The sequence below is a fragment of the Tachyglossus aculeatus genome, chromosome 27, assembly GCF_015852505.1.
Source record: "Tachyglossus aculeatus isolate mTacAcu1 chromosome 27, mTacAcu1.pri, whole genome shotgun sequence".
Taxonomy (NCBI): Eukaryota; Metazoa; Chordata; class Mammalia; order Monotremata; family Tachyglossidae; genus Tachyglossus; species Tachyglossus aculeatus.
In genome coordinates, this window is record NC_052092.1 from 4,027,871 (window position 1) to 4,055,191 (window position 27,321).

Sequence of the window (27,321 nt, forward strand, 5' to 3'; positions counted from 1 at the left end):
CCAGGTCGCATAGCAGGCGAGGGGCGGAGGGGTGCTCTTTCCACTGGGCCGCTCTGCCTCCCCGTGAGCCGCTGAGGGGTCTGGGCCTTCCCACCCCCGGTGCCCCTCCCTGGGGTGGGAGTGGGGGCGTCCCTGGGTCGGGCAAAGCCTCTCACTCCCACCCCTCCCTCCAGCGTCTGGTGTCCATGAACATGCCCCTGAACAGCGACGGGACGGTCATGTTTAATGCCACCCTTTTCGCCCTGGTCCGCACCGCGCTCAGGATCAAGACCGAAGGTAAGAAGTGTCCCCCAGCTGCAGAAAATTCCCCTTGACCGCCGCCCAGTCAGCGCCTGCCATGCGCTAAACACTGCGCTAAGCCCTGGCGTAAACACAGGAGCCTCTGTTCGGGGCTGAGGCCGTGGCTGGCCAGATCAGCGATGCCCGCTGGAGTACCGGGATTGGGAGCCAGTAGCAGGATAGGCCTGAGATCAATCCATCAATTGGGAGAAGCAGCGGGGCCAATTGGAAAGCGCTCGGGACTGGGAATCGGAGGACCTGGGTTCTAGCCCCGACTTTGCCACTTGTCTGCTGCGTGACTTTGGGCAAGTCACCGAACTCATCTGGGCCTCAGTTTCCTCAGTTGTAAAATAAGAAGTCAATGCCTGCTCTTCCTCCTAATTCAGACTGTGAGCCCCACGTGGGGCAGGGACCTAATTGATTTGCACCTACCCCAGTGCTTAGAACAGTGTTTGGCACATAGTGAGCGCCTAACAAGTACCATAAAACAAAACAAATTAATCAGTGGCATTTACTGAGCGTTTTCTGTGTACAGAGCACCACACAAAGCCCTTGGGAAAGTCAAATACAATGGAGTTGGTAAACGCCATCCCTGCTTCGAGGAGTTTAGAGTTTAGTGGGAGATACAGACACTAAATCGATCAATTAATCGATGGTATTTATCGAGCCCTCTAGACTCCTTATGGGCTGGAAACATCTCCGCTAATTCTGTTGTACTCTTCCAAGCACTTAGTTCAGTGCTCTGCACGTAGGAAGTGCTCGGTAATCAGGGCAGGGACCATGTCCACCATTTCTGATATACTGTCCTCACCCAAGAGTGCAGTGCTCTGCACACAGTAAGCACTCAGTAAATACCTCTGATTGATCGATTGAGTGCAGAACACTGAACTAAGTGCTTGGCAGAGTCCAGTACGACAGAGTTGGTAGCCACGATTCCTGCCCACCAGGAGCTGACAGTCCAATAAGGGAGACAGACATTCAAGTAAATTGCAGATAGGGGAGATGGCAGAGTTTGGATGAAAAGAAATCAAAGCCCCCCCACTTTACACTCACCGGGGAGAAATTCGGACTCACCGCGGGCAGTGGCCAGCGACTGGGCCCCCCCAGTTGGATTTCTCACGGCAGGAAACCTCGAACAAGCCAACGAGGAGCTCCGGGCGATCATCAAGAAAATCTGGAAGCGCACGAGCATGAAACTGCTCGACCAAGTCGTGCCCCCCGCGGGTGGTGAGTGCCCGTTGACCCTTGTCCTCCCCTCAGCCAGGCCCGGGGCCGCACCGGGCCGGACGGGCGAGCTGGGGATGCCCCCGGCCACCTCACGGTTCGCGGCGGGAGCTGAGGGGTGGGCAGGGGGATGCCTGGGGAGGGGATGGGGTCACAGCTTCTCGGTGATGATGCCTCTTTTGCCTTGCCCCCACTCCTCCCCCTCACACCAGACGACGAGGTGACGGTCGGGAAGTTCTACGCCACGTTCCTGATCCAGGAGTATTTCCGGAAGTTCAAGAAGCGCAAGGAGCAGGGATTGGTGGGAAAACCCTCCCAGAGGAACACTCTCTCCTTGCAGGTAATGGGGAGGCGGGGGCTGGAAATCAGGAAGGAATAGATGCCAGTGAATCACCTCATTCCCTTAAGCCCTTGGGTTCCAGTGGGTAAATCACGTACCCTAAACGTCTGGGTTGTGGCAGGGCAATTGTGTAATTCCCATAGTCCCCTGGAGTTAGGAGGTAAAGCACATACCATAATCCTTTGGGAATAATGCCATTATATCATCATCAATCTATACATATATATGTGCTATGTGCAGGGCATTGTACTAAGCGCTTGGGAGAATACAGTGCAACAATAGAACAGACACCTTGTAATAATAATACCACCAAGGGGCCGTTTTGCCTCCCAAGAGAGATCCCTCTGGGGTTGGGGGTCACCCAGCCGGCCCTTCCCGGGGATGGGCGAGCTTGACCGGTCCGTCTGTGGCGTTGCCGCGTTCCAGGCCGGCCTGCGCACCCTCCACGACATTGGGCCGGAGATCCGCCGGGCCATCTCCGGGGACCTCACGGCCGAGGAGGAGCTGGACAAGGCCATGAAGGAAGCCGTCTCCGCCGCCTCCGAGGATGACATCTTCAGGGTGAGATCCCGGGCCTGGGAATCAGGAGGACCTGAGTTCTGATTCTGGCTCTGCCGCTTGTCTGCTGGGTGACCCCCGGCGAGTCACTGCACTTCTCCGGGCCTCAGTTCCCTCGTCTGCAAAATGGGGATTAAGATCAGAAGCCACATGTGGGACCATGGAGTTTGTCCAACCTCATTAGCCCATATCTACCCCAGCAGTTAGAATAGTGCCCGGGACGTATTAAGCGCTTAAAAATACCCTAAAAAAGAGCCCCCTCCATGCCTGTCATGCCCTTTCCTGGCTTCCTGGGCTCCTCAGTGAAATGGGAAGAGCCTGCACCTGGGGGTCGGACCAGTGGCCCTGAAGGATGGATGCTCCCTATCTCTCTCTCCCTCTCTCTCTCTCTCTCTCTCTCTCTGTGTGTGTGTGTGTGTGTGTGTGTCTCTCCTTTTCTCTCTTTCTATCTCTGTCTCTCCTCTCTCTCTTCCTCTTTCTCCCTCTCTCTCTCATTCCTTCTGTCTCAATCTCCTCTCTTTGTCTCTCCTTGCTTTCTGTCTCTCCTCTCCTCTCTTTCTCTCTGTCTTTGTCTCTCCTCTCTTTCTCTCCTGTCTCTTTCTCTCTCTCCTGTCTTTCACTGTCTCTCCCCTCTTTCTGTCTATCTCTCCTCTCTCTCTCTGTCTTTCCTCTCTGTCTCTCTCTCCTATCTCTTTCTCTCTCTGTCTCTCTCCCCTCTTTGTCTCTCCTCTCTCTGTCTCTCCTCTCTCTCTGTCTATCTCTCCTCTCTCTCTGTCTTTGTCTTTCCTCTCTGTCTCTCTCTCCTCTCTCTTTCTCTCTCTGTCTCTCTCCCCTCTTTGTCTCTCCTCTCTCTGTCTCTCCTCTCTCTTTCTCTGTCTCATTCGCTCTGTCTCTCTCCTGTGTCTCTCATTCTTTCTCTCCCTCTCTCTTTTTCTCTCTCCTCCCTCTCTGTGTCTCTCCGTCTCTATCTCTGCCTGTCTCTCCATCTCCCGGATGCCCCCTGCAGAGAGCCGGTGGCCTCTTTGGAAACCACGTCAGCTACTACCAAAGCGACGGCAGGGCCTGCTTCCCCCAGCACCTGGCCACCCAGCGGCCCCTACACATCAACAAGGCGGCGAGCGGCCAAGGCCAACCGGGGTCGCCCTCCCACGAGAAGCTGGTGGACCCCACCTTCACCCCCAGCAGCTATTCCTCGTCGGGCTCCAACGCCAACATCAACAACGCCAACAACACGGCCCTGGGCCGCTTCTCCGGTCCCACCGGTTTCCCCGGCTACACCAGCACCGTCTGCGTGATGGAGGACCCCGACCTGCCGTCGTCGCCCGCCCCCCGAGGGCTCGAGGCTCCGTGGAAGCGCAGTGCCAAGAGGTACGATGGTGGGAGGTGGAGGAGTGGGAAGAGGAGAAGAAAGAGGAGTGGGAGAAGATCGGGGCCATTCTCTGAACCAATCGGGCCCTCGGTCCCTGGGCTGGGTTTGGGTTTTTTTGCTGTCTTTTATGGTATTTGTTAAGTGCTTACTATGTGCCAGGCTCTGTTCTGAACGCTGGGGTAGATACAAGCTCATCAGGCTGGACACAGTGCCTGTCCCAGGTGGGACTCACAGTCTTCATCCCCGTTTTACAGATGAGGGAACTGAGGCACAGTGGACCGAAGCAACTCCTCCAGGGTCACACAAAAGACAAGTGGCAGAGTCTGGAGGCCCTGGGCTCTATCCACAAGGCTACACTTGCCTCCAGTGGTTTGCATCCCCATTCAGTCAACGGCATTTATTGAGTGCTCACTGTGTGCAGAGCACTGTCCTAAGCACTCAGTCATTCATTCATTCAATTGTATTTATTGAACGCCTACTGTGTGCAGAGCACTGGACTAAGCTATTGGGAAGTACAAGTCGGCAACATATAGAGACGGTCCCTACCCAGCAACGGGCGCACAGTCTAGAAGGGGGAGACAGACAACAAAACAAAACATGTAGACAGGTGTCAAAGTCGTCAGAACAAATAGAATTAAAGCTAGATGCACAGAGAACAATATAACAGAGTTGGTAGACACTTTCCCTGCCCAAAATGAGCTTACAGACTAGTGAGGGGGACAGACATTAATATAAATAATTTACAGTTATGGATGCAAGTGCTGTGGGGACATAAATGTCCACTGGGCCCTCGGCCTGGCTTTGGCCCACCTGCCCACCGCCCCACCCAACTCACACTCCATCTCCCCCGATGGCTTGCGGTGTGCAGAGCACTGGACTGAGTGCTTGGGAGAGTCCAATAGAGAGTTAGCAGACGTGATCCCTGCCCTCAAGGGGATTGCAGTCTAGAAGAGGAGACGGACACTAAAACATAGGACCAAGCCTGGCTGGGCGGGGCGGGGGACAGCACCCGGGAAACCAGCATCAGCTCCTCCTCTCTCCCACCTGTCAGTGCTCTCCCATCCCACTCCCTGCCCTCCTCTCTCTCCCCCACACTACCCCCCAGACCCTCCCCTCTCTTCCCTAAACCTTCTCCCTCTCCTCAGATCTTCCTTCCTCTCCCCAAGATCCTTCCCTCTCTCCCCCAAACCCCCCTGGCCTCCCCAAGATCCTCCCCTCTCTCCTCAAACCCTCTTCCCCGAGACCCTCCCCTCTCTTCCCCAAACCCTCCCCCTCCCCTCATATCTTCCCCTTTTTCCCCAGACCTTCCCTCTCTCCCCTGACCCTCCCTTCTCTCCCCAAGATCTTTCCCTCTCTCCCCCAAATCCCCCTGCCCTCCCCAAGATCCTTCCCTCTCTCCCCAAACCCTCTTCCCCAGACCCCTCCCCTCTTCCCAAAACCCTACCACTCCCCTCAAATCTTTCCCTTTTCCCCAGACCGTCCCCTCTCTCCCCAAACCTTCTTCCCCCAGACCCCTCCCCTCTTCCCAAAACCCTCCCACTGCCCTCAAATCTTTCCCTTTTCCCCAGACCGTCCCCTCTCTCCCCAAACCCTCTTCCCCCAGACCCCTCCCCTCTCTTCCCAAACCCCCCCTTCAAATCTTTCCCTTTTCCCCAGACCGTCCCCTCTCTCCCTAAACCCTGTTCCCCCAGACCCACCCCCTCTCTTCCCCAAACCCTCCCCCTCCGCTCATATCTTCCCTTTTCCCCAGACCATCCCCTCTCGCCCCGGATCCTTCTCTCCCCAAGATCCTTCCCCCTCGCCCCAAAACCTTCCTTCCCCTCGACCCCCCTCTTCCCCCAACCTGACCCATCCTTCTCTCCCCAAGATCCTTCCCCCTCTCCCCCAAACCTTCCCTTCCCCAGACGCCCCTCTTCCCCCAACCCTCCCCCTCCACTGACCCTCCGCTCTCTCCCCAGATCCTTCTCTCCCCAACATCCTTCCCCCGACCCCCCTCGTCCCCCCCCCACCCCCTCCACTGACCCTCCCCCGAACCGTCCCCCTCCCCCCCCAGCCCCCCAGGCCGTCCCCCGTCTCCCCAGATCCTCCCGCCTCTCCGCCGCCCCTTCCCCAGTGCCCCGAGGCCCTTCCCCACTGCCCCGAGCTGGGCGGGGCGGGGGTCCCCCCCCCGACTGACGGCCCCTGCGGCCCGGCAGGGTCAGCTGTCGGCGGCCGGGGGGCGCGGCCCAGCCCGAGGAGCGGGGGCCCGGCCGGGCCGGCCAGGACCACCTGGACCCAGACCTGGCCTACTGCAACACGTGAGCCGAGGGGCGCGGGGGGGGGGGGGGCCCGGACGGGAGATCGGAGGAGCGGGGCGGTGGGCTTCCCGGGGGGCGGGGGGTCCCCGTCTCCCAGCTGCCCCATCTGAGCGGGCCTTGTCCGTCCCGTGTCCAGGCTGTCCTCCCGGGATGATGAAGAAGGCGGCGGCCAGCGGACCCCGCCGCCCCCGCCCCCGCCGCCGCCGCCGCCGGACCCGCGCCCCGCACGCCCCTCCCCAAAGCGGGGCTTCCTCCGCTCCGCCTCCCTCGGTGCGTGGAGGCCGGGAGACCCCCCAAAGGCCGGCGACCCCCCGACCCCAGACCCCAAGGCCCGGGGGACCAGGGGGATTCTAGCCAGGGGAGGCCGGGGGGCTACTGGGGAACTGTCCAGTCCGGGGGGCTACTGGGGGACTGTCCAGTCCGGGGGCTGTCCTGGCCGGGGGGTTTTGGGGGGACTGCCCAGTCCGGGGGCCGTCCAGGCCGGGAGGCTTTGGGGGAACCGTCCAGTCTGGGGGCTGTCCTGGCCGGGGGGCTATTGGGGGACTGTCCAGTCTGGGGGTCTTCCGGGCCTGGGGGCTGCTAGGAGACTGTCCTGCCCGGGGGCCATCCTGGCCGGGGGGCTTTGGGGGAACTGTGCAGTTCGGGGGCCGTCTGGGCCTGGGGACTGTCCAGGCCGGGGGGGCTTTGGGGGGACTGTCCAGCCCGGGGGCCGTCCTGATCTGGGGGCTTTGGGGGGACCGTCCAGTCTGGGGGCCGTCCTGGCCTGGGGGCTTTTGGGGATCCGTCCAGTCTGGGGGCTGTCCTGGCCTGGGGGCTATTGGGGAACTGTCCAGTCTGGGGACCTTCCGGGCCTGGGGGCTGTTAGGGGACTGTCCAGTCTGGGGACTGTCCGGGCTGGGGGGCTTTGGGGGGACTGTGCAGTCTGGGGGCCGTCCTGGTCTGAGGGCTTTTGGGGGACCGTCCAGTCTGGGGACTGTCCTGGCCGGGGGGCTTTGGGGGAACTGTGCAGTTTCTGGGCCTGGGGACTGTCCAGTCTGGGGGCTTTCCGGGCCTGGGGGCTGTTAGGAGACTGTCCAGTCCGGGGGCCATCCTGGCCGGGGGGCTTTGGGGGAACTGTGCAGTTCGGGGGCCGTCCTGGTCTGGGGGCTTTGGGGGGCCCGTCCAGCCTGGGGGCTGTCCTGGCCTGGGGGCTTTGGGGGGACTGCCCAGTCTGCGGGCCGTCCGGGCCGGGGGGCTATCAGGGGACTGACTGTCCAGTCTGGGGGCCGTCCGGGCCGGAGTGGGGGGCTATGGGGGGCGTGGGGAAGGGGCGGTCGAGGCCCGGTTGGGGGGATGTGTCTCGGGCGAGGGTCCGTTTGGCGCGGGCGGCCCAGCGACCCTGTGGTTGGGGGATTTCAGGCCGGAGAGCCTCCTTCCACATGGACTGCCTGAGGAGGCCCAGGGAGCAAGGAGCCGGAGCCGTAGTGGACGCCCCCCACAAATCAGCGCTGCCCCTGCACCTGCTGCGACACCAGGTGAGGCACCCCCCACCCCCAGGGCCCACCCTCCCCCCGCCGTCGGCCGACCACCTGCCCTGGCCCAGAGCGCTGGGCGTCTACCCTGTTCGGGGCACTGTGCTGAGCCCTTGTCATATTTTGGGCACTCTATGGGACAGCTACCCTATGCGGGGTACTGTACTGAATGTCTAATAATAATAATAATGGTGATGATGGTCTTTTTGTTAAGCGCTTACTACGTGCAAGGCACTGTTCTAAGCGCTGGGGGGATACAAGGTGATCAGGTTGGGGGCTCACAGTCTTCATCCCCATTTTACAGATGAGGGAACTGAGGCCCAGAGAAGTTAAGTGACTTTGCCCAAAGTCACACAGCTGACAATCGGCAGAGTCGGGATTTGAACCCATGACCTCTGACTCCAAAGCCCGAGCTCTTTCCACCGAGCCACGCTGCCTAATGTGTTGAGTGCCTTCCATGTGAATAATAGTAATTATTATTATGGTGCTGTTGTCTGTCTCCCCCTTCTAGACTGTGAGCCCATCGTTGGGTGGGGACCGTCTCTATATGTTGCCAACTTGGACTTCCCAAGCGCTTAGTACAGTGCTCTGCACACAGTAAGCGCTCAATAAATACGATTGAATGAATGAAAGTGACTTACCCAAGGTCACACAGCAGACATGTGGCGGACATCTATCACTCATTCATTCAATCGTATTTATTGAGTGCTTCATAGGCAGGATGCTCTACTGGGCACTTACCATGAGTAGAGGACTGTACTGGCTCCCTACTGTTTCCAGAGCTCTCTACTGGGGGCTTGGAAATCCAGTAGAAATAATATTCCTGGTCCCTGCCTTTGGGAATACTTACGGGGATTGTCTATCCCAGGATTTAATCCCTCAGGAAGTTAGCAGTCAGCCGGTAGTCAATAAGCCACAAGAAGCAGCGTGACTTAGTGGAAAGACCACAGGCTTGGGAGTCGGGAGGAGCTGGGTGAAATCCCGGCTCGGCCACTTGTGTGACCTTGAGCGAGTCACTTCACCTCTCCATGCCTCAGTTTCCTCACCTGTAAAATGAGGAATAAGGCTATGAGCCCCATGGGGGACTTGGACTGTGTCCAACCTGATTGGCGTGTGTCCACCCCAGCGCTTAGAACAGTGTCTGGCGCATAGTGAGGGCTTAACAAATACCATTAAAAAATACGTCTTCGATCTAGAAAAAATTAGATTTTGTCTAATTAGATTAAATTAGAATTAGTAAATTAGATTTTAGGGGTTCTGGAATTAACAGATATCATGAAAAGAGGAGTTCCAGAGAAGAGGAAGGGTACATGCTTAGAGAAGCAGCGTGGCTCAGTGGAAAGAGCCCGGGCTTTGGAGTCAGAGGTCATGGGTTCAAATCCCGGCTCCGCCAATTGGCAGCTGTGTGACTTTGGGCAAGTCACTAGACTTGTCTGGGCCTCAGTTCCCTCATCTGGAAAATGGGGATTAAGATTGTGAGCCCCCCGTGGGACAACCTGATCACCTTGTAACCTCCCCAGCTCTTAGAGCGGTGCTTTGCATGTAGTAAGCGCTTAATAAATGCCATCATCATCATTATTATTATTACGTCAGGGTTCGGAGGTGGGAGAGTCAGGAAGGAGACAGTGAGAGAAATGCAGAAATGGAGATTCTGAGCTGGGGTGCAGTGGGAGAAGGGAGTAGATGGAGAAGAAGGAGAGGCCAGAGAGAGAGGACTACCTTACGGAGAATCGATAGGGAAGAGGGAGACGACGGAGAGGGATGGAAGGAATTTTTGTCTGTGGAGAGGAAATTGAAACCACTGGTGGTTCTGAATGAGGAGGCACTCAGACTATAACACTCTATTAATAGTGTTATACTGTCCTCTCCCAAGTGTTTAGTCCAGCGCTCAGCACGCGGTAAGAGCTCAATAAATAGAAATGATGGGATCGATTGAGTGTGCGAAAAAAAGTTGGGGGATTGGAAAGGTTAGAGGCTGGGCGTGGGTCGACCCGTTCAGTCCGGCGCTCTGCTCAATAAATAGCCCTGATCGACGGCCGGACCGAAGGGTGACCCCGGCCTCTTGTGCCCACAGGCTTTGGCGGTGGCCGGCTTGAGCCCCCTCCCGCAGAGAAGCCATCCCCCGGCCGCGTTCCCTCGGCCCTGCGCTACGCCCCCCGCGACGCCCTGCGGTCGCCCCTGGCCCCCGCAGCCCGTGCCCACCCTGCAGCTGGACGGGGTGGCGGCCAGCGAGAAGCTCAACAGCAGCTGCCCCTCAGTGCACCGCAGCTCCCGGCACTCGGAGGGAGGCCGTGGCCGAGGGGGCAGCCCGAGGAGGGCCAGGCCTGTGTCCCTGACGGTGCCCGGGCCGGGGGCCGGGCCGGGAGCCGGGCCTTTCCACGGCAGTGCCAGCAGCCTGGTGGAAGCGGTAGGTGCCCGCACCGGGACGGAGGGCAGGGGGTGGGAGGTGGGCACAGGCCCACCCGTTCCCCTCTCTTCTCACTGCCCCGCGAAACAAAAAGTTCCTGGGGCCTGGTTTGCCCCTTCCTACCAGCTAGCCTCCCTTGCCAGGCAGCTGTGGCTTAGCAGAAAGGGCCCGGGCTTGGGAGCCACAGGATGTGAGTTCTAATCCCGGCACTAGAGAAGCAGCGTGGCTCATTGGAAAGAGCCCGGGCTTTGGAGTCAAAGGTCAATCAATCAATCAATCGTATTTATTGAGCGCTTACTGTGTGCAGAGCACTGGACTAAGCACTTGGGAAGTACAAGTTGGCTACATATAGAGACGGTCCCTACCCAACAGTGGGCTCACAGTCTGGTCATGGGTTCAAATCCCGGCTCCGCCAATTGTCAGCTGTGGGACTTTGGGCAAGTCACTTCACTTCTCTGGGCCCCAGTTCCCTCATCTGGAAAATGGGGATTAAGACTGTGAGCCCCAAGTGAGACAACCTGGTCGCCTTGTATCCTCCCCAGTGCTTAGAACAGCGCTTTGCACATAGTAAGCGCTTAACAAATGCCATCATTATTTATTATTGTCAGCTGTGTGACCTTGGGCGAGCCACTTCACTTCTCTGGGCCTCAGTTCCCTCATCTGTAAAATGGGGATTAAGACTGTGAGCCCCAAGTGGGACAACCTGGTCACCTTGTATCCTCCCCAGCGCTTAGAACAGTGCTTTGCACGTAGTAAGTGCTTAACAAATGTCATCATCATTATTATTATTATTATTGTCAGCTGTATGACCTTGGGCAAGCCACTTCACTTCTCTGGGCCTCAGTTCCCTCATCTGTAAAATGGGGATTAAGACTGTGAGCCCCAAGTGGGACAACCTGATCATCTTGTATCCTCCCCAGCGCTTAGAACAGTGCTTTGCACATAGTAAGTGCTTAACAAATGTCATCATCATTATTATTATTATTATTATTATTGTCAGCTGTATGACCTTGGGCAAGCCACTTCACTTCTCTGGGCCTCGGTTCCCTCATCTGTAAAATGGGGATGAAGACTGTGAGTCCCACGTGGGATAACCTGATGACCTTGTATCTACCCCAGCACTTAGAACAGTGCTTGGCACGTAGTCAGCGCTTAACAAATACCAACATAATTATCATTATTACAGATTCAATCGTATTTGTGGAGCGCTTACTGTGTGCAGAGCAGTGTACTAAGCGCTTGGGAAGTACAAGTTGCTAACATATAGAGACGGTCCCTACCCAACAGTGGGCTCACAGTCCTGTACATATCGTTAGCAAAATAAATACAGTAATAACTATGTACAAATAGACGCAAGTGTTATGGGAAGGGACAAGGGGTAGAGCAGAGGGAGGGAGTAGGGGCGATGGCGCTCAGTCTAGTACTGTGCATTCGTTTCATTCATTTAATCGTATTTTTTGAGCACTTACTGTGTGCAGAGCGCTGTACTAAGCGCTTGGGAAGTACAAATCGGCAACGTGCACACAATAAGAGCTCCGTAAATACGACTGAATAAGAATAATAATGATGGCAGTTGTTAAGCGCTTACTATGTGTGAAGCACTGTTCTAAACACTAGGGGGGATACAGAGAAGCAGTGTGGCCTAGTGGAAAGAGCCCGGGCTTGGGAGTCAGAGGTCGTGGGTTCTAATCCCGGCTCTGCCACTTGTCTGCTGGGTGACTTTGGGCAAGTCACTTCACTTCCCTGTGCCTCAGTTCCCTCATGGGGATGAAGACTGTGAGCCCCACGTGGGACAACCTGATGACCTTGTGTCTACCCCAGCGCTTAGAACAGTGCTTGGCACATAGTAAGCGCTTAACAAATACCACCATTATTATTATTATTAATTCAAGGTTGTCCCCCGTGGGGCTCCCAGTGTTCATCCCCATTTTCCAGCTGAGGTCACTGAGGCTCAGAGGAGTGGAGTGCCCTGCCCGAGGTCACCCAGCAGACACGTGGCGGAGCCGGGATCAGAACCCATGACCGGGCTCTTTCCTCCGAGCCACCCTGCTTCTCTGTGAATGAGTGAGTGACTTGACAGTCTTTTAGACTGTGAGCCCACTTTTAGACTGTTGGAAAGTACAAATGGGCAACATGTGCACACAATAAGCGCTCCCTAAATAGGACTGAATAAGAATAATAATGATGGTAGTTGTTAAGCGCTTGCTATGTGTGAAGCACTGCTCTAAGCACTGTTGGCCTTCCCAGACTGAGCCCCTTCCTTCCTCTCCCCCTCGTCCCCCTCTCCATCCCCCCCATCTTCCCTCCTTCCCTTCCCCACAGCACCTGTATATACGTTTGTACATATTTATTACTCTATTTATTTTACTTGCACATATCTATCCTATTTATTTTATTTTGTGAGTATGTTTGGTTTTGTTCTCTGTCTCCCCCTTTTAGACCGTGAGCCCACTGTTGGGTAGGGACTGTCTCTAGATGTTGCCGATTTGTACTTCCCAAGCGCTTAGTCCGGTGCTCTGCACACAGTAAGCGCTCAATAAATACGATTGATGATGGGTAGGGACTGTCTCTAGATGTTGCCAACTTGTTCCCAAGCACTCAGTCCAGTGCTCTGCACGCAGTAAGCGCTCAATAAATACGATTGATTGATTGATTGATTGATTGCTCCTCCTTAGGTGTTGATTTCGGAAGGACTGGCGCAGTTCGCCCACGACCCCAAGTTCCTGGAGGTGACGACCCAGGAGCTGGCCGACGCCTGCGACCTGACGATAGAGGAGATGGAGAGCGCGGCCGACCACATCCTCAGCGGCGGGGACGCGGGAGGGGGCGGCCAGAGCCCCCAGGACAGCCTCCTGCTGCTGCTGGACTGCAGGGCCCCGGGCCCGGACAGTGCGGGGGAGTCCGACCAGGAGGACGAGGACAAGGAGGAGGAGGAGGAGGAGGAGGCCGACGAGGAGGCCGAGTCCTCCCCCAGCAGGGCCCGGGGTCCGCAGGGCTCCCAGGAGCGGGAGGAAGAAGACGGGGAGGGTCTTCAGCACAGCAGGGTCTGCGTCAGCGGCCTGTAGTGGACGGCGCTGGAGCCATGCGGTTTTTATTTGTTTCGATGTTCCTAAGGGGTTTGTTTCTGAAGTGCCTCACTGTTCTCGTGACCTGGAGTTAACCTGAACAGAGTTCTTCATTCATTTCGCAGAGTTGGGGTGGGGGAGAAGATAAAAGGGGGGGGGGGGGTGTGGAGAGAGAATTTAAGAGGAAGAGGACCCCCCATCCCCACCCTCCCCCAGGGAGAGGAAGAAGGGGCGACGGGGTGGGCCTGGGGGCCCTCGCATAGAGGAAGAGGAGGCTGATTTCTGGCTCCCCCCCCCTCCACAGGAGGATCTCCCCTCCCTCCCCCTGCCCCGAACGGGGGTCTTTCGACTTTGCTGGTCAACGTTTTGCACATGTTGGGTTGGAGACGGAGCGGCAAGGCCGGACGCCGGGAAGGGGGGAGACCTGACGGAGCATCCTTCGCCGAGGATCCCGCCCCGGGGGGAGGAGGAGGAGGAGGAAGGAGGAGCGAGAGGCCTGGGGGGCCTCCGCACCCCCAGCCCACCCAACGGGGAGACCCCAGGGGGGAACCACCGTCGACCCCGCATCAACCACCCCAGGCCGGGCCTGCCGGAGAATCAGGGCCTGGGCGAGGGGAGATGGAAGAGGGGCGGAGAGGCCGCCAGCTGTACATCTTTCTTCGTTTGCTACTTCTTAAACGCATGTTCCAATCTTTCGTTCCGATTTTGGGGGTCTGGGGGCGCCGGGGGCCGGTGACGCGACCCCCGGGATTCCCGGGAGCACCTTTTTTTGGGTCTTTTGTTTCGTTTTCATTTCTTGGGCCGATGGAAAATGGGTTTGGCTCCATCCTTATCGTTTCGACTTTTCTTTCCCGTGGGAGAAGTGGCCGTGGGGGCGTCCCCCCCTCCGCCCGCATGCTCGCCCTTGATAATAAGGTTGGTATTTGTTAAGCGCTCACCGTGTGCCAAGCACTGTTCTAAGCGCTGGGGGGGGATACGAGGTGGTCAGGTTGTCCCACGCGGGGCTCACAGTCTTCATCCCCATTTGACAGAGGAGGGAACTGAGGCACAGAGAAGTGACTTCTCCAAGTCACCCAGCTGACAAGTGGCGGAGGCGGGATTAGAACCCACGACCTCCGACCCCCAAGCCCGGCTCTTGCCACTAAACCACGCTGCTTCTCAAGGGGAATGCCTTCTTCGCTAGTACCTGAAAACCTGTTGGGGTTTCTTTTGGGGTTTCTTTCCCCCCCTCCCCTAATTTAAAGGTAATAATGAGGTGCGTTCTTTGGGGGGGATCTGGGACGCGTGTTTGCGTGTGCGTGGACGTGTGTATGCGAGCGTGTGCGGGCCGGGTGACACTTTGTGAGCGTGTGTTCGTGTACAATTCTCCGCTTCCTGGTTTAACCGCGGGAGTTTCGAGTCCGGGGGCCATCTGAATGCAAAAACCACTGTCTCTGCTTCTGGAAGGGGGGCGGGGGGGGGGCGGGAGGGAATCAGTAAAATCTTTGCATTTTCTGTTCCACGAGATATGCAAAAACAATGCAATAATCTTCATTTGAAAACTACAGTTGTGAGTTGTGTAGGCATTAAAACTGTATAGAAAACAAAAAGAGAAATCCAAGACAAAAACCAACCGACAAACGAAACCCACCCGTGGAGGAGTTCTGCTTCAATCTATTTCTGTGTGATGTTTTATTGCATTGATAATGTTTCTGTTGAAGAAACCGTAATACTTGAATCCAGGTCAGTTTCAGTATTTTTCAAATATTTTTTTAAAACGGAATTGCAGTTGTGCCAAGCGAATATAACGAATCGAATGGAGTTTGTTTCCGAATTCACTTGTATATTTTGCTGCATGGAAAGTAAATCATTTTGTATTGGAGTTGTGCCGAAACTCTAAGTGCTTTTTCTGTGTGCGGTCGGGAGGAGGGGGACTGAGCAGCTTGTGCAGGGAGAGGAAGCCCCGGGATGCTAAACTGGCGTATAAAAATGATGGTATTTGTTAAGCGCTTACTATGTGCCAAGCACTGTTCTGAGCACTGGAGGTGGGGAGATGGAGGGGGGATACAAGGTGATCAGGTTGTCCCACGTGGGACTCCCACTCTTCATCCCCATCCCGTCCCATCGACCAGCGGCGTGGCTCCGTAGTGCCAAGCTCCGAGCTTGGGAGTCAGAGGTCGTGGGTTCTAATCCCGACTCCGCCGCTGATCAGCTGCGTGACTTTGGGCGAGCCACTTCACTTCTCTGGGCCTCAGTTACATCATCTGTCAAATGGGCATTAAGCCTGCGACCCCACGTGGGGCCACCTGATGACCTTGTGTCTACCCCAGCGTTTAGAACAGTGCTTGGCGCATAGGAAGCGCTTAACAGATACCACCGTTATTATTATTGTTATCCCCAGTTTACAGGTGAGGGAACCGAGGCCCAGAGAAGTGAAGTGGTTTGCCCAAAGTCACACAGCTGGCGAGTGGCGGAGGTGGGATTCGAACCCACGACTTTGGACTCCCAAGCCTTACCTCATCTGTAAAATGGGGATTAAGACTGTGAACCCCACATGGGACAACCGGATCACTTTGTATCCCCCCCAGCGCTTAGAACAGTGCTTTGCACATAGTAAGCGCTTAACAAATGCCAACATTATTATTATTATTTCCACTGAGCCACACTGGCATATCTTGTGGCCCACCCGCCTCTCCCATTTACTACTCTCCGCCTGCTTTCTTTCGAGCCCCGCCTAACTTCTCCCCCCTTGCCAGGCAATGTGTGGCCTCCCCGCCCCGGGCAGCCCTCCTCCGCACTGCCCCCGAAATTCATTCCTTCAATCGTATTTATTGAGCGCTTACTGTGCGCAGAGCACTGTACTAAGCGCTTGGGAAGTCCAAGTCGGCAACATAGAGAGACGGTCCCTACCCAACAACGGGCTCACAGTCTAGAAATAATAGTAATAATGATGGTATCTGGTTAGAGAAACAGCGGGGCTCAGTGGGAAGAGCCCGGGCTTGGGAGTCGGAGGTCGTGGGTTCTAATCCCGGCTCCGCCACCTGTCTAATGTGTGACCTCGGGCAAGTCACTTCACTTCTCTGAGCCTCAGTGACCTCATCTGTCAAATGGGGATGAAGACTGTGAGCCCCCCGTGGGACAACCTGATCACCTTGTAACCTCCAGCGCTTAGAACAGTGCTTGGCACGGAGTAAGCGCTTAATAAATGCCATTATTATTACTATTATTAATATGAGGAAGAAGACTGTGAGCCCCACGTGGGACAACCTTGATGACCTTGTCTCCCCCGCAGCGCTTAGAACGGTGCTTCGCACATAGTAAGCGCTTAACAAATACCATTATTAGTATTATTATTATTATCATTATTATGCAATTGCTACATGTCAAGCACTGTTCTAAGCGCTGGGGGGGGGATACAGCGTCATCAGGCTCCTCCCCAGCGCTTAGAACAATCAATCAATCAATCGTATTGAGCGCTTACTATGTGCAGAGAACTGTACTAAGCGCTTGGGAAGTACAAGTTGGGAACATAGAGAGACAGTCCCTACCCAACAGTGGGCTCACAGTCTAGAAGGGGGAGACAGAGAACAGTGCTTCGCACATAGTAAGCGCTTAACAAATACCACCATTATTATTATTATTATTATGCAATTGCTATGTGTCAAGCACTGTTCTAAGCGCTGGGGGGGGATACAGGGTCATCAGGTTGTCCCCTGTGGGGCTCACAGTCCTCATCCCCATCTTCCAGATGAGGGAACTGAGGCCCAGAGAAGGGAAATGACTTGCCCGAGGTCACACAGCAGACACGTGGCAGAGGTGGGATTAGAACCCACGACCTCTGGCTCCCAAGCCCGGGCTCTACCCATTGAACCACGCTGCTTCTCTGCAGGGCGTGCAGTGACGTCATGAGGAAGAGCCTTATGGGGGCGGGGCTTATCAGTGGGCGAGGCTGCTCGGTGACGTCAGTGAGGTGTGCGTGCAGTGACGTCAGTGGGCGAGGCCTTGTCAGGGGCGAGGGTGTGGGGTGACGTCAGTGGGCGGAGCCTTAGCCGTGAAACGTACACTGACGTCAGGGGCGTGGCCTTTGTCGGGGGCGTGTTGTGACGTCAGTGGGCGGGGTCTCGTTAGGGGGCGGGGCCTTGTCAGGGGTGGGTGGTGTGGTGACGTCAGGGAGCGGGGCCTTTGTTGGGGCGGGGCCTTGTCAGGGGCAATGGAGTGCGGTGACGTCAGGGGGCGGGGCCTTGTCCGCCGTGAAAGCGTGACGACGTCAGGGAGCGTGTGGTGACGTCAGGGGCGGGGCCTCATTAGGGGGCGGGGCTTTGTCGGGGTGGGTGTGTGGTGAAGTCACGGGTGCCTCTGTTAGGGGCGGGCCTTGTCAGCGGTGACGTCAGGGGGCGGGGCCTTGTCAGCCGTGAAAACGTGCCCTGACGTCAGGGGGCGAGGCCTTTGCCGGGAGCATGCAGTGACGTCAGGGGGCGGGGCCTCGTCAGGGGCGAGGGCATGTGATGACGTCAGGGGGCGAGGCCTTTGTTAGGGACGGGGCCTTGTCAGGGCAGTGGAGTGCGGTGACGTCAGGGGGCGGGGCCTTGTCGGCCGTGAAAGCGTAAAGTGACGTCAGGGGCGGGGCATCTTGTCGGGGGCTTGTGTGACGTCAGGGGGCGGGGCCCTGCCAGTCGTGAAAGCGCAAAGCGACGTCGGGGCGGGGCCTGGGGAGATTGCGTAAATGTGACGTCAGGGGCGGGGCCTGGCGGGGCGTGAGTGACGTCAGGGGGGCTTAGACTGCGCTCCTGCTGGGCCGGGAGTGTCCCTGTCTGTGGTTGTAGGGTGCTCTCCCAACCGCTCGCTCACTACGGGGCCCTGCACACGGTAAGCGCGACTGGGTGTCGGTTCCTCGGGGACGAAGTAGAAGGGATTCAGGGCAGACTGAGTCATCATCATCATCAATCGTATTTATTGAGCGCTTACTATGTGCGGAGCACTGTATTAAGCGCTTGGGAAGTACAAATTGGCAACGCATAGAGACAGTCCCTACCCAACAGTGGGCTCACAGTCTAAACGGGGGAGACAGAGAACAAAACCAAACATACCAACAAAATAAAATAAATAGGATAGATATGTACAAGTAAAATAAATAAATAGAGTAATAAATATGCACAACCATATATACATATATACAGGAGTCTTCAAAGACAGCCGGCTGTGGTAGTGGAAACGGTGTCACTGTAATAATAATAATAATAATAATAATGGTATTTGTAAAGCACTTACTATGTGCGAAGCACTGTTCTAAGCGTTGGCCGGGGGGGAATGGTCATCAAGGTTGTCCCACGTGGGGCTCACAGTCTTCATTCTCATTTTAATAAAATAATAATAATAATGGGATTTAGTAAGCACTTACTATATGCCAAGCACTGTTCTAAGCGCTGAGGGGAATAGAAGGTGATCAGGTTGTCCCACGTGGGGCTCACAGTCTTCATCCTCATTTTAATAATAATAATAATGAGATTTAGTAAGCACTTACTATATGCAAAGCACTGTTCTAAGCGCTGAGGGGACTAGAAGGTGATCAGGTTGTCCCACGGGGGGCTCACAGTCTTCAGCCCCATTTTACAGATGAGGGCACTGAGGCTCAGAGAAGTGAAGTGACTTGCCCAAGGTCACACAGCAGACATATGGCGGAGCCGGGATTAGAACCCACGACCTCCGACTCCCAGGCCCGGGCTCTAGCCATGAGGCCGTGCTGCAGCCCACACGTGACTTTTTAAAAATTTCATTTTATTTTTACTGTTTGGGCCCTGTTTCAAGCCGACACATGGCCCCTGCTTCTCTAGGCCATTCAGTCATTCATTCGTTCAGTCGTATTTATTGAGCGCTTACTGTGTGCAATCAATCAATCAATCAATCAATCGTATTTATTGAGCGCTTACTGTGTGCAGAGCACTGTACTAAGTGCTTGGGAAGTACAAGTTGGCAACATCTAGAGACAGCCCCTACCCAACAGTGGGCTCACAGTCTACAAGGGGAGACGGAGAACAAAACCAAACATACTAACAAAATAAAATAAATAGAATAGATGTGTACAAGTAAAATAAATAAATAAATAGAGTAATAAATATGTACAAACATATATACATATATACAGTGTGCAGAGCACTGTACTAAGCACTTGGGAACCCCACAGCTTGGGGTTCAGCGGGAGGGTTTGGGGGGCTACCCCCACGTTTCCCCCCTCACAGTTTTCCAGGGGAGGGGGTGTCGGTGTCAGGGGGGAACCCCCCCACTGGATCTTTGGTGCGGATGATGCGGGGGCGGGGGGTCCTGCAGGCTGGGCAGGGTCCTGGATGGGCATGTGGTTTTATCCCCGTAGAAGCAGCATGGCTCAGTGGAAAGAGCCCGGGCTTTGGAGTCCGAAGTCGTGGGTTCAAATCCCTCCTCCGCCACTTGTCAGCCGTGTGACTTTGGGCAAGTCGCTTCACTTCCCTGGGACTCAGTTCCCGCATCTGGAAAGTGGGGATGAAGACCGTGAGCCCCACGTGGGACAACCTGATGACCTTGTATCGACCCAAGTGCTTAACAAATACCGTGGTTATTATTATTATTATTATCCACTCGCCCCAACCCCATCCCTTCCCTTCCTCACCCTCCTCCCGGAATTAGGGGGGCCCTGCCTGAGAGGAGGGGTCAGCTCCGGCCCGGAGAGCGGAGCGGCCCCTGCCCCGGCTTTCTCCCTAGGCCGGGGTCACCGTCCCGCCCGCCGGCCCGTCCGATTCCTCTCCGTTGACCGGTGGCTAAAGCTGGTCCCAAGGCGGTGGCCCTGAGCCGTCAATCAAACCGCAAAATCCTTCTCCCTCCCGGCCCAGGGAGAAACCCACCCATCCCGCTCCTTGGTCCCCTCGGTGTAAATCCCGCCGGATAGTTCATAATCGGCACAGAAGCCGGGAGTCCTCAGAAGGTCCTCTCCCTTTTTCCTCCTCCTTCTTCCCTCCCTCTCTCCAACTTTCTCCTCTTCCTCCCTTCCTTCCTCCCTTTTAGACTGTGAACCCACTGTTGGGTAGGGACCGTCTCTATATGTTGCCAACTTGTACTTCCCAAGCGCTTAGTACAGTGCTCTGCACACAGTAAGCGCTCAATAAATACGATTGATTGATTGATTGATTCCATCCCTCCCTGCTTCCCCCTCTCTCCTCCTCCCCCCGTCTTTCCCCTCTGTCTTCGAGGCAGGGGAACTTGAGAAAGGAACAGATTATGAGAAAGGGGCGCAGGGGGTCATCTCTGGGGGTGGGAGGGGCGACCATATGTATATTCCTGTAAGATTGCATTTTTATCCAAGGAATGATGTTATTTAAAAAAACAAAATTACAAATAAATTTCTTAACGATGCCTAGATTGGTTTTGATTTTACCCAGATCCTTCCAGCCTTCCTTTGCGCAGAGAAAACGGAAGACCCCACGGCAGCCCTGGATCATCTGTGCTAGCGAGAGCAGGGAGAGATCAGTTTAAAAGACTGTAAACTAGTCGTGGGCAGGGAATGTGTCTACTAGTTCTGTAGGCGCTCAGTACAGCGCTGTGCACACAGGAAGCGCGCAATAAATACCACAGATGGATAAAGGAAACCCACGGGTAATCCAAAATTCTTGTTTGGTTGAGGTGGTTGGATTCCAGCGATCGGCGCTATCCCCGGAACCCCCTACCAAACTGTCGATTAAAGGGAATCAACCCATCGATGGTATTTATTGAGCGCTTGCTGTGTGTGGAGCACTGTACTAGGCGCTTGGAAGAGTATAATACAAGACACGTTCCTGGCCCGCGGTGAGCTTACGGTTCAGGGTGACTGGTTCCTCACTCGAGCTCTGCCCCGGCCTGCTGCCAAGCGCTCAGTACAGTGCCCTGCACACGGTAAGCGCTCAATAAATACGACTGAATGAATGCCGTGTGACCGCGGGCCAACCATTTGACCCCTCTGGGCCTCTGTTTCCTCATCCGAAAAATGGGGAGAATCCAAACCCTCGCCAAGATGTGGTACGGATGTGGGAACTGAGGCCCAGAGAAATGACTGGCCTAAGGTCACACAGCAAAGTGGCAGAGCCTGGATTAGAACCCGGGTCCTTCCCAGGCCCGGGCTCTTTATACTAGGACACGCTGCTTCTGTATTGGGTAGGGACTGTCTCTCTATGTTGCCAACTTGTACTTCCCAAGCGCTTAGTACAGTGCTCTGCACACAGTAAGCGCTCAATAAATACGATTGATGATGATGTAATAATAACGGTGGGATTCGTTAAACAATGGGAACCGACGGTGGGAAGGGAGGGAACCACGTGGTGACCAGATCTGTCACCGAGACGCAGGGTGGCTTAGCGGAAAGAGCCCGGGCTTGGGACTCAGAGATCGTGGGTTCTAATCCCGGCTCCGCCACTTGTCAGCTGTGTGGCTTTGGGCGAGTCGCTTTACTTCTCCGGGCCTCAGTGACCTCATCTGTCAAATTGGGATAATAATAATAATGATGGTATTTGTTAAGCGCTCACTCTGTGCGAAGCACCGTTCTAAGCGCTGGGGAGGTTACAAGGCGATCAGGTTGTCCCACGGGGGGCTCGCAGTCTTCGTCCCCATTTGACAGATGAGGTAGCCGAGGCACAGAGAAGTGAAGCTTCAAGGCCCTACTGAGGACCTTCCCAGACTGAGCCCCTTCCTTCCTCTCCCCCTCTCCCCCCTCTCCATCCCCCCCGTCTTACCTCCTTCCCTTCCCCACAGCACCTGTATATATGGATATATGTTTGTACAGATTTATGACTCCATTTATTTATTTTACTTGTACATATCTATTCTATTTATTTCATTTTGTTAATACGTTTGGTTTTGTTCTAGACTGTGAGCCCACTGTTGGGTAGGGACTGTCTCTATATGTTGCCAACTTGGACTTCCCAAGTACTGTGGCTCTGCACACAGTAAGCACTCAATAAATACGATTGATTGACTGATTGACTGATTGAAGCGACTTGCCCAAAGTCCCCCAGCTGACAACTGGCGGAGCCGGGATTCGAACCCACGGCCTCCGACTCCAAAGCCCGGGCCCTTTCCGCCGAGCCACGCTGCTTCTCGAAGGTAAAGACTGTGAGCCCCAGGTGGGACGGCCAGCGCTTGGCACATGGTCGGCGCCGAACAGGAACCATCCTTCTTCTTATTACCCCGCGACGCTCTTCTGGACTGGGAGCCCGCTGTTGGGTAGGGACCGTCTCTCTCCGTTGCCAACTTGGACTTCCCAGGCGCTCAGTACAGCGCTGTGCACACGGGAAGCGCTCAATCAATCAATCAATCAATCAATCAATCGTATTTATTGAGCGCTTACTATGTGCAGAGCACTGTACTAAGCGCTTGGGAAGTACAAATTGGCATCACATAGAGACAGTCCCTACCCAACAGTGGGCTCACAGTCTAAAAATGCTCAATGAATACGATTGAATGAATGAATGAATGGGAAGTCACCCCCGACGGCCGGTGTGGGGCTGTTTATTGGGGAGCGGGGCAAAGAAAGAGGCCGGGTCTCGGCGGGCCCGCCGGGGCTCAGTCGGCCCAGGGGCTCTTCCTCGGGCCGTAGGCCACCCCGCGCAGAAAGTAGTGGTGGACGCTGTAGGCGAAGAAGGAGGAGCAGAAGAGGAGGATCACGGCGGCCAGCGTGAAGAGCGTGTAGATGGACATGCGCTTCTCCTTGGAGCCCCTGACCAGGCAGCTGAAGGGGCCGGGGCAGAGCGGGGTGCTGCAGCGGATGGGCGAGCTGTCTACCAGGGGCAGGTGGGCGAAGAGCAGCAGGGTGGCGAACAGGCCCTGGCTGAGGAGCTGCAGCAGGAAGTAGAGCAGGTAGAGGTCCAGCATCATCTTCTCGCGGTGGAAGTCCAGGATGGTCCGCTTCTGGCCCTGGGCCTCTTCCCGGACGCCCGTCAGGGAGCTCGCCTCGCACTGGTCCCCCTGGGCCGCCAGCGCCCTGAGCTTGGCCTGCTTGTGCCGCAGCTGGGCCACGAAGAACTCCAGCAGGAAGAAGAGGGCCAGGAAGGTGAAGCAGAAGAAGTACCAGACGCCCACCACGGGCCGGTCGAAGTGGGCTTCGAAGCACTGCACCAGGCACGGGGTGGAGATGTTCCCGTGGCACCAGAAGTCCTGGTGGAGGAGGGCCCAGGGCAGGCGCGCCACGTACACCACCAGCCCGTACAGCCCCGTGAAGCCGAACCACATCTGCCGCCCGAGGTAGTAGCTGGTCTTGTCGCCCGCCACCGAGTGAACCACGGGGATCAGGCCGGCCACGGCCGCCGCCGCCATGGCTCCCCCGCCTCCTTGGAGAAGGGAGAGAATGGAGTCACCTCCTATTCGCAACCGACGTGACTCCATTTCTCCGTATTTATTCAATTTATTTTGTCGACCCGTTTGGTTTTGTTCCCTGGCTCCCCCTTCTAAACTGTGAGCCCGCTGTTGGGGAGGGACCGCCTCCAGATGTTGCCAACTTGGGCTCTGCTCACTGTAAGCGCTCAATAAATACGATTGAGTGAATGAATGAGTGAATGAAAGTGACTTTCATTCATTTCCCTTCCCCACAGCACCTGTATATATGTATATATGGTTGTACATATTTATTACTCTATTTATTTATTTTACTTGTACATTTCTATCCTATTTATTTTATTTTGTTGGTGTGTTTGGTTCCGTTCTCTGTCTCCCCCTTTTAGACTGTGAGCCCCCTGTTGGGTAGGGACTGTCTCTATGTGTTGCCAATTTGTACTTCCCAAGCGCTTAGTACAGTGCTCCGCACATAGTAAGCGCTCAATAAATACGATTGATTGATTGATTGATTGATTGATTGACTGACCGAGGGGTTTGTTAGGCCCCTCCTAGGGGCCGGACACTGTGCTGAACGCCGCGGGGAGGTACGGCTCAGCCCAGGGGAAAGGGCACGGCCTTGGACGTCAGAGGACGTGCGTTCCGATCCCGGCTCCGCCGCTTGTCGGCTGGGCGACCTTGGGCAAGCCGCTTAATAATTACAATAGTCGTTGAGCGCTTACTCCAGTGCTTTGCACATAGCGCTTAATAAATACCATCATCATTATTGTTATTACTAGGTGCCAAGCATAAGGTAGTCGGGTTGACCCACGAGGGGCTCACAGTCTTCATCCCGACTCCGCCGCATGACTGCTGTGTGACCTTGGGCAAGTCACTTAACTTCCCTGAGCCTCAGTTACCTCATCTGTAAAATGGGGATTAAGACTGTGAGCCCCACATGCGGGAACTTGATCACCTTGTATCCCCCCCACAGCGCTAAGAACAGTGCTCTGCACGTAGTAAGCGCTTAACAAATGCCATCATCATCAATCAATCAATCAATTGTATTTATTGAGCGCTTACTGTGTGCAGAGCACTGTACTAAGCGTTTGGGAAGTACAAGTTGGCAACATATAGAGACCGTCCCTACCCAACAGTGGGCTCACAGTCTAGAAGTCTAGAATGGGGCTCACATCCCCGTTTTACAGATGAGGTACCCGAGGCCCAGAGAAGCGAAGTGACTTGCCCAAAGCCACACAGCTGACAAGCGGCAGAGCCGGGATTAGAACCCACGGCCTCCTACTCCCAAGCCTGGCCACGCGCTTCGCTTCTCTGGGCCTCCCCGCTCTAGACCGCAAGCCCGTTGTTGGGTAGGGACCGTCTCTATATAGGCCAACTTGGACTTCCCAAGCGCTTAGTACAGTGCCCTGCACACAGCAAGCGCTCAATAAATACGATTGAATGGATGAATGAATGAATGAGTGAATGGGCCTCAGTTCCCTCATCTGTCAAATGGGGATGAAGACTGTGAGCCCCACGGGGAACAACCTGATGACCCTGTATCTACCTCAGCGCTTAGAACAGTGCTTGGCGTCTGGTAAGCGCTTATCAAATACCATCATCATCATCATCATCATCATCCCCACCCCCCCAGGGGTCCTGACCTTCGGTCACCTGTGCGGAAGGCCTGTCCGTGCGGGATCTTGCCCCTTCCTTCCAACTGCCTCTCCTTGGAATCCTGCCCGAAGCCCTACTCAACGCTCCATTGGCTGGGAAGAGCATCATTCCTCCCCTTCTCTCCCTTTCCCATCGGTCACTTCCGCAGCGTGGCCCAGTGGAAAGAGCCCGGGCTTTGGAGTCAGAGGTCGTGGGTTCAAATCCCGGCTCCGCCAGTTGCCAGCTGCGTGGCTCAGTGGAAAGAGCCCGGGCTTTGGAGTCAGAGGTCGTGGGTTAAAATCCCGGCTCCGCCAATTGCCAGCTGCGTGGCTCAGTGGAAAGAGCCCGGGCTTTGGAGTCAGAGGTCTTGGGTTCAAATCCCGGCTCCGCCAGCCGCGTGACTTTGGGTAGGTCACTTCACTTCTCTGGGCCTCAGTTCCCTCATCTGGAAAATGGGGATGAAGACTGCGAGCCCGCCGTTGGACAACCTGATTGCCTTGTAACCTCCCCAGCGCTTAGAACGGTGCTTTGCACATAGTAAGCGCTTAATAAATGTCATTATTATTATTATTATTATTATTATTATTATTATTATTATTATTATTATTATTATTATTATTCCGGGAGGGCTGGGGTGGGGGGCGGGTCAGCCGTGGCCTGGCAGGGCAGTGGGCAAGGTCAGGGGGTGGGTGAGCTCCTGTCCGTTCAAGCTTCATCACTTCATCAACATCATCATCATCATCATGTTTGTATGTATTTATTACTGTATTTTATTTGTACATATTTATTCTACTTATTTTATTTTGTTAATATGTTTTGTTGTCTGTCTCCCCCTTCTAGACTGTGAGCCCGCTGTTGGGTAGGGACCGTCTCTAGATGCTGCCAACTTGGACTTCCCAAGCGCTTAGTACAGTGCTCTGCACACAGTAAGCGCTCAATAAATACGATTGAATGAATGAATAAATCATCAACATCATCATGGTATTTGTTAAGCGCTCACTACGTGCCAAGCACTGTTCTAATAAGCGCTTGATAAATACCACTGATTGGTTGGTAGAGTGGGGCTTAGTGGGTAGAGCCCGGGCTTGGGAGTCAGAGGTCGTGGGTTCTAATCCTGCCTCCGCCACTTGTCTGCTGGGTGACCTTGGGCAAGCCGCTTCACTTCTCTGGGCCTCAGTGACCTCATCTGGAAAATGGGGATGAGGACTGGGAGCTCCAAGGGGGACAACCTGCTTCCCTTGTCTACCCCAGTGGCACATAGTAAGCACTTAAATACCGTCGTTATTATTGTTGTAAAATGGAGATTACTCACTTGTTTTCCCTCCCCCGCTAGCCGGACCAAGTCTGCCCTGATTTGTACTGCATGATAACAATATTTGTTAGGCGCTTACTATGTGCTAAGCACATGTGCCAAGCGCTGGGGTAGATACAAGGTCATCAGGTGGTCCCCCGTGGGGCTCACAGTCTTTCATTCCCATTTTCCAGGTGAGGTCACTGAGGCCCAGAGAAGTGAAGCGACTAGCTCAGGGTCACCCAGCTGCCAAACGGCGGTGTCAGGATTAGAACCCGCAACCTCCCAGGCCCCGGGCTCTTTCTGCTAAACCCCGCTACTTAAAATCCTCCCTTTCTTCTCCGTCCAAACTGCTAGGATTGTTACTAATTGTATTTATTGAGCGCTTACCGTGTGCAAAGCACTGACCTAAGTGCTTGGGAGAGTCCAATGCTTTGCACCCGGCAACTGCTCAATAAATACGATTATAATAATAGTGATATAATTGATTAATTATATAAGCATATTAATTATAATATATTAATTGAGTATAAGTATACTTATTTTATAATCAAAATATACGATACAAAATATAATCGATAATATAATTATAGTCATGTCAATTATATATTATAATTATGATATTGGTGATGTGATTAATTATATTATAAATTGTATATGATTACATTAATTATAATATTTGACACAATGATGAGTAATTATACTTATTTTAAAAAACATAATATAATAATACAGAATATGATTGATTAAATGATTATGATTATTATAAATTATATATTATAGCTATAACATTGATTATATGATTTGTTATATTATAAAGGATATATCATTATTTTAATTATAATATATGATATAATTATAAGTGATTATACTTATTTTTAAAGTCATGATATAGAACGGATAACATAATTGATAATGTAATTATAATTATTATAAATTATATATTATAATTATAATATTGATTGTGATTTATTAAATTATAAATCATGCATAATGATTTTAATTCTATTATATGATATAAATATAAGTGATCGCACTTATTT

General features: G+C 54.4%; 2 protein-coding genes across 11 annotated transcripts in view; one reads left to right on the plus strand and one right to left on the minus strand.

Annotated features, from left to right (window-relative positions):
* Positions 1-14,033, plus strand: part of CACNA1C (calcium voltage-gated channel subunit alpha1 C) — a 202,677-nt gene extending 188,644 nt beyond the window's left edge. For all 9 annotated transcript variants that reach the window (XM_038767787.1, XM_038767784.1, XM_038767785.1 and 6 more), the window contains 10 exons: positions 174-276; positions 1,405-1,506; positions 1,716-1,843; positions 2,270-2,404; positions 3,408-3,769; positions 5,966-6,067; positions 6,204-6,337; positions 7,466-7,581; positions 9,653-9,985; positions 12,661-14,033. In XM_038767787.1, the coding sequence (XP_038623715.1) occupies positions 174-276; positions 1,405-1,506; positions 1,716-1,843; positions 2,270-2,404; positions 3,408-3,769; positions 5,966-6,067; positions 6,204-6,337; positions 7,466-7,581; positions 9,653-9,985; positions 12,661-13,050 (1,905 nt within the window). In that variant the 3' untranslated portion in view covers positions 13,051-14,033. The remainder of the gene's footprint in view (positions 1-173; positions 277-1,404; positions 1,507-1,715; positions 1,844-2,269; positions 2,405-3,407; positions 3,770-5,965; positions 6,068-6,203; positions 6,338-7,465; positions 7,582-9,652; positions 9,986-12,660) is intronic.
* An 8,467-nt stretch (positions 14,034-22,500) lies between these two features.
* On the minus strand, positions 22,501-25,053 carry LOC119946609. Of its 2 annotated transcripts, none has more exons than XM_038768019.1 (2): positions 24,996-25,053; positions 22,501-23,351 (listed from the first exon to the last, which is right to left on the minus strand). In XM_038768019.1, exon 2 carries the CDS (start codon positions 23,335-23,337, stop codon positions 22,588-22,590), a length of 750 nt encoding a protein of 249 aa, XP_038623947.1. In that variant the 5' UTR covers positions 23,338-23,351; positions 24,996-25,053; the 3' UTR covers positions 22,501-22,587. The 2 variants fall into 2 exon arrangements, with proteins under 2 accessions (XP_038623947.1, XP_038623948.1); XM_038768020.1 differs by having other exon boundaries at positions 22,501-23,348; positions 24,996-25,045.
* Between the last annotated feature and the right edge of the window lie 2,268 nt (positions 25,054-27,321).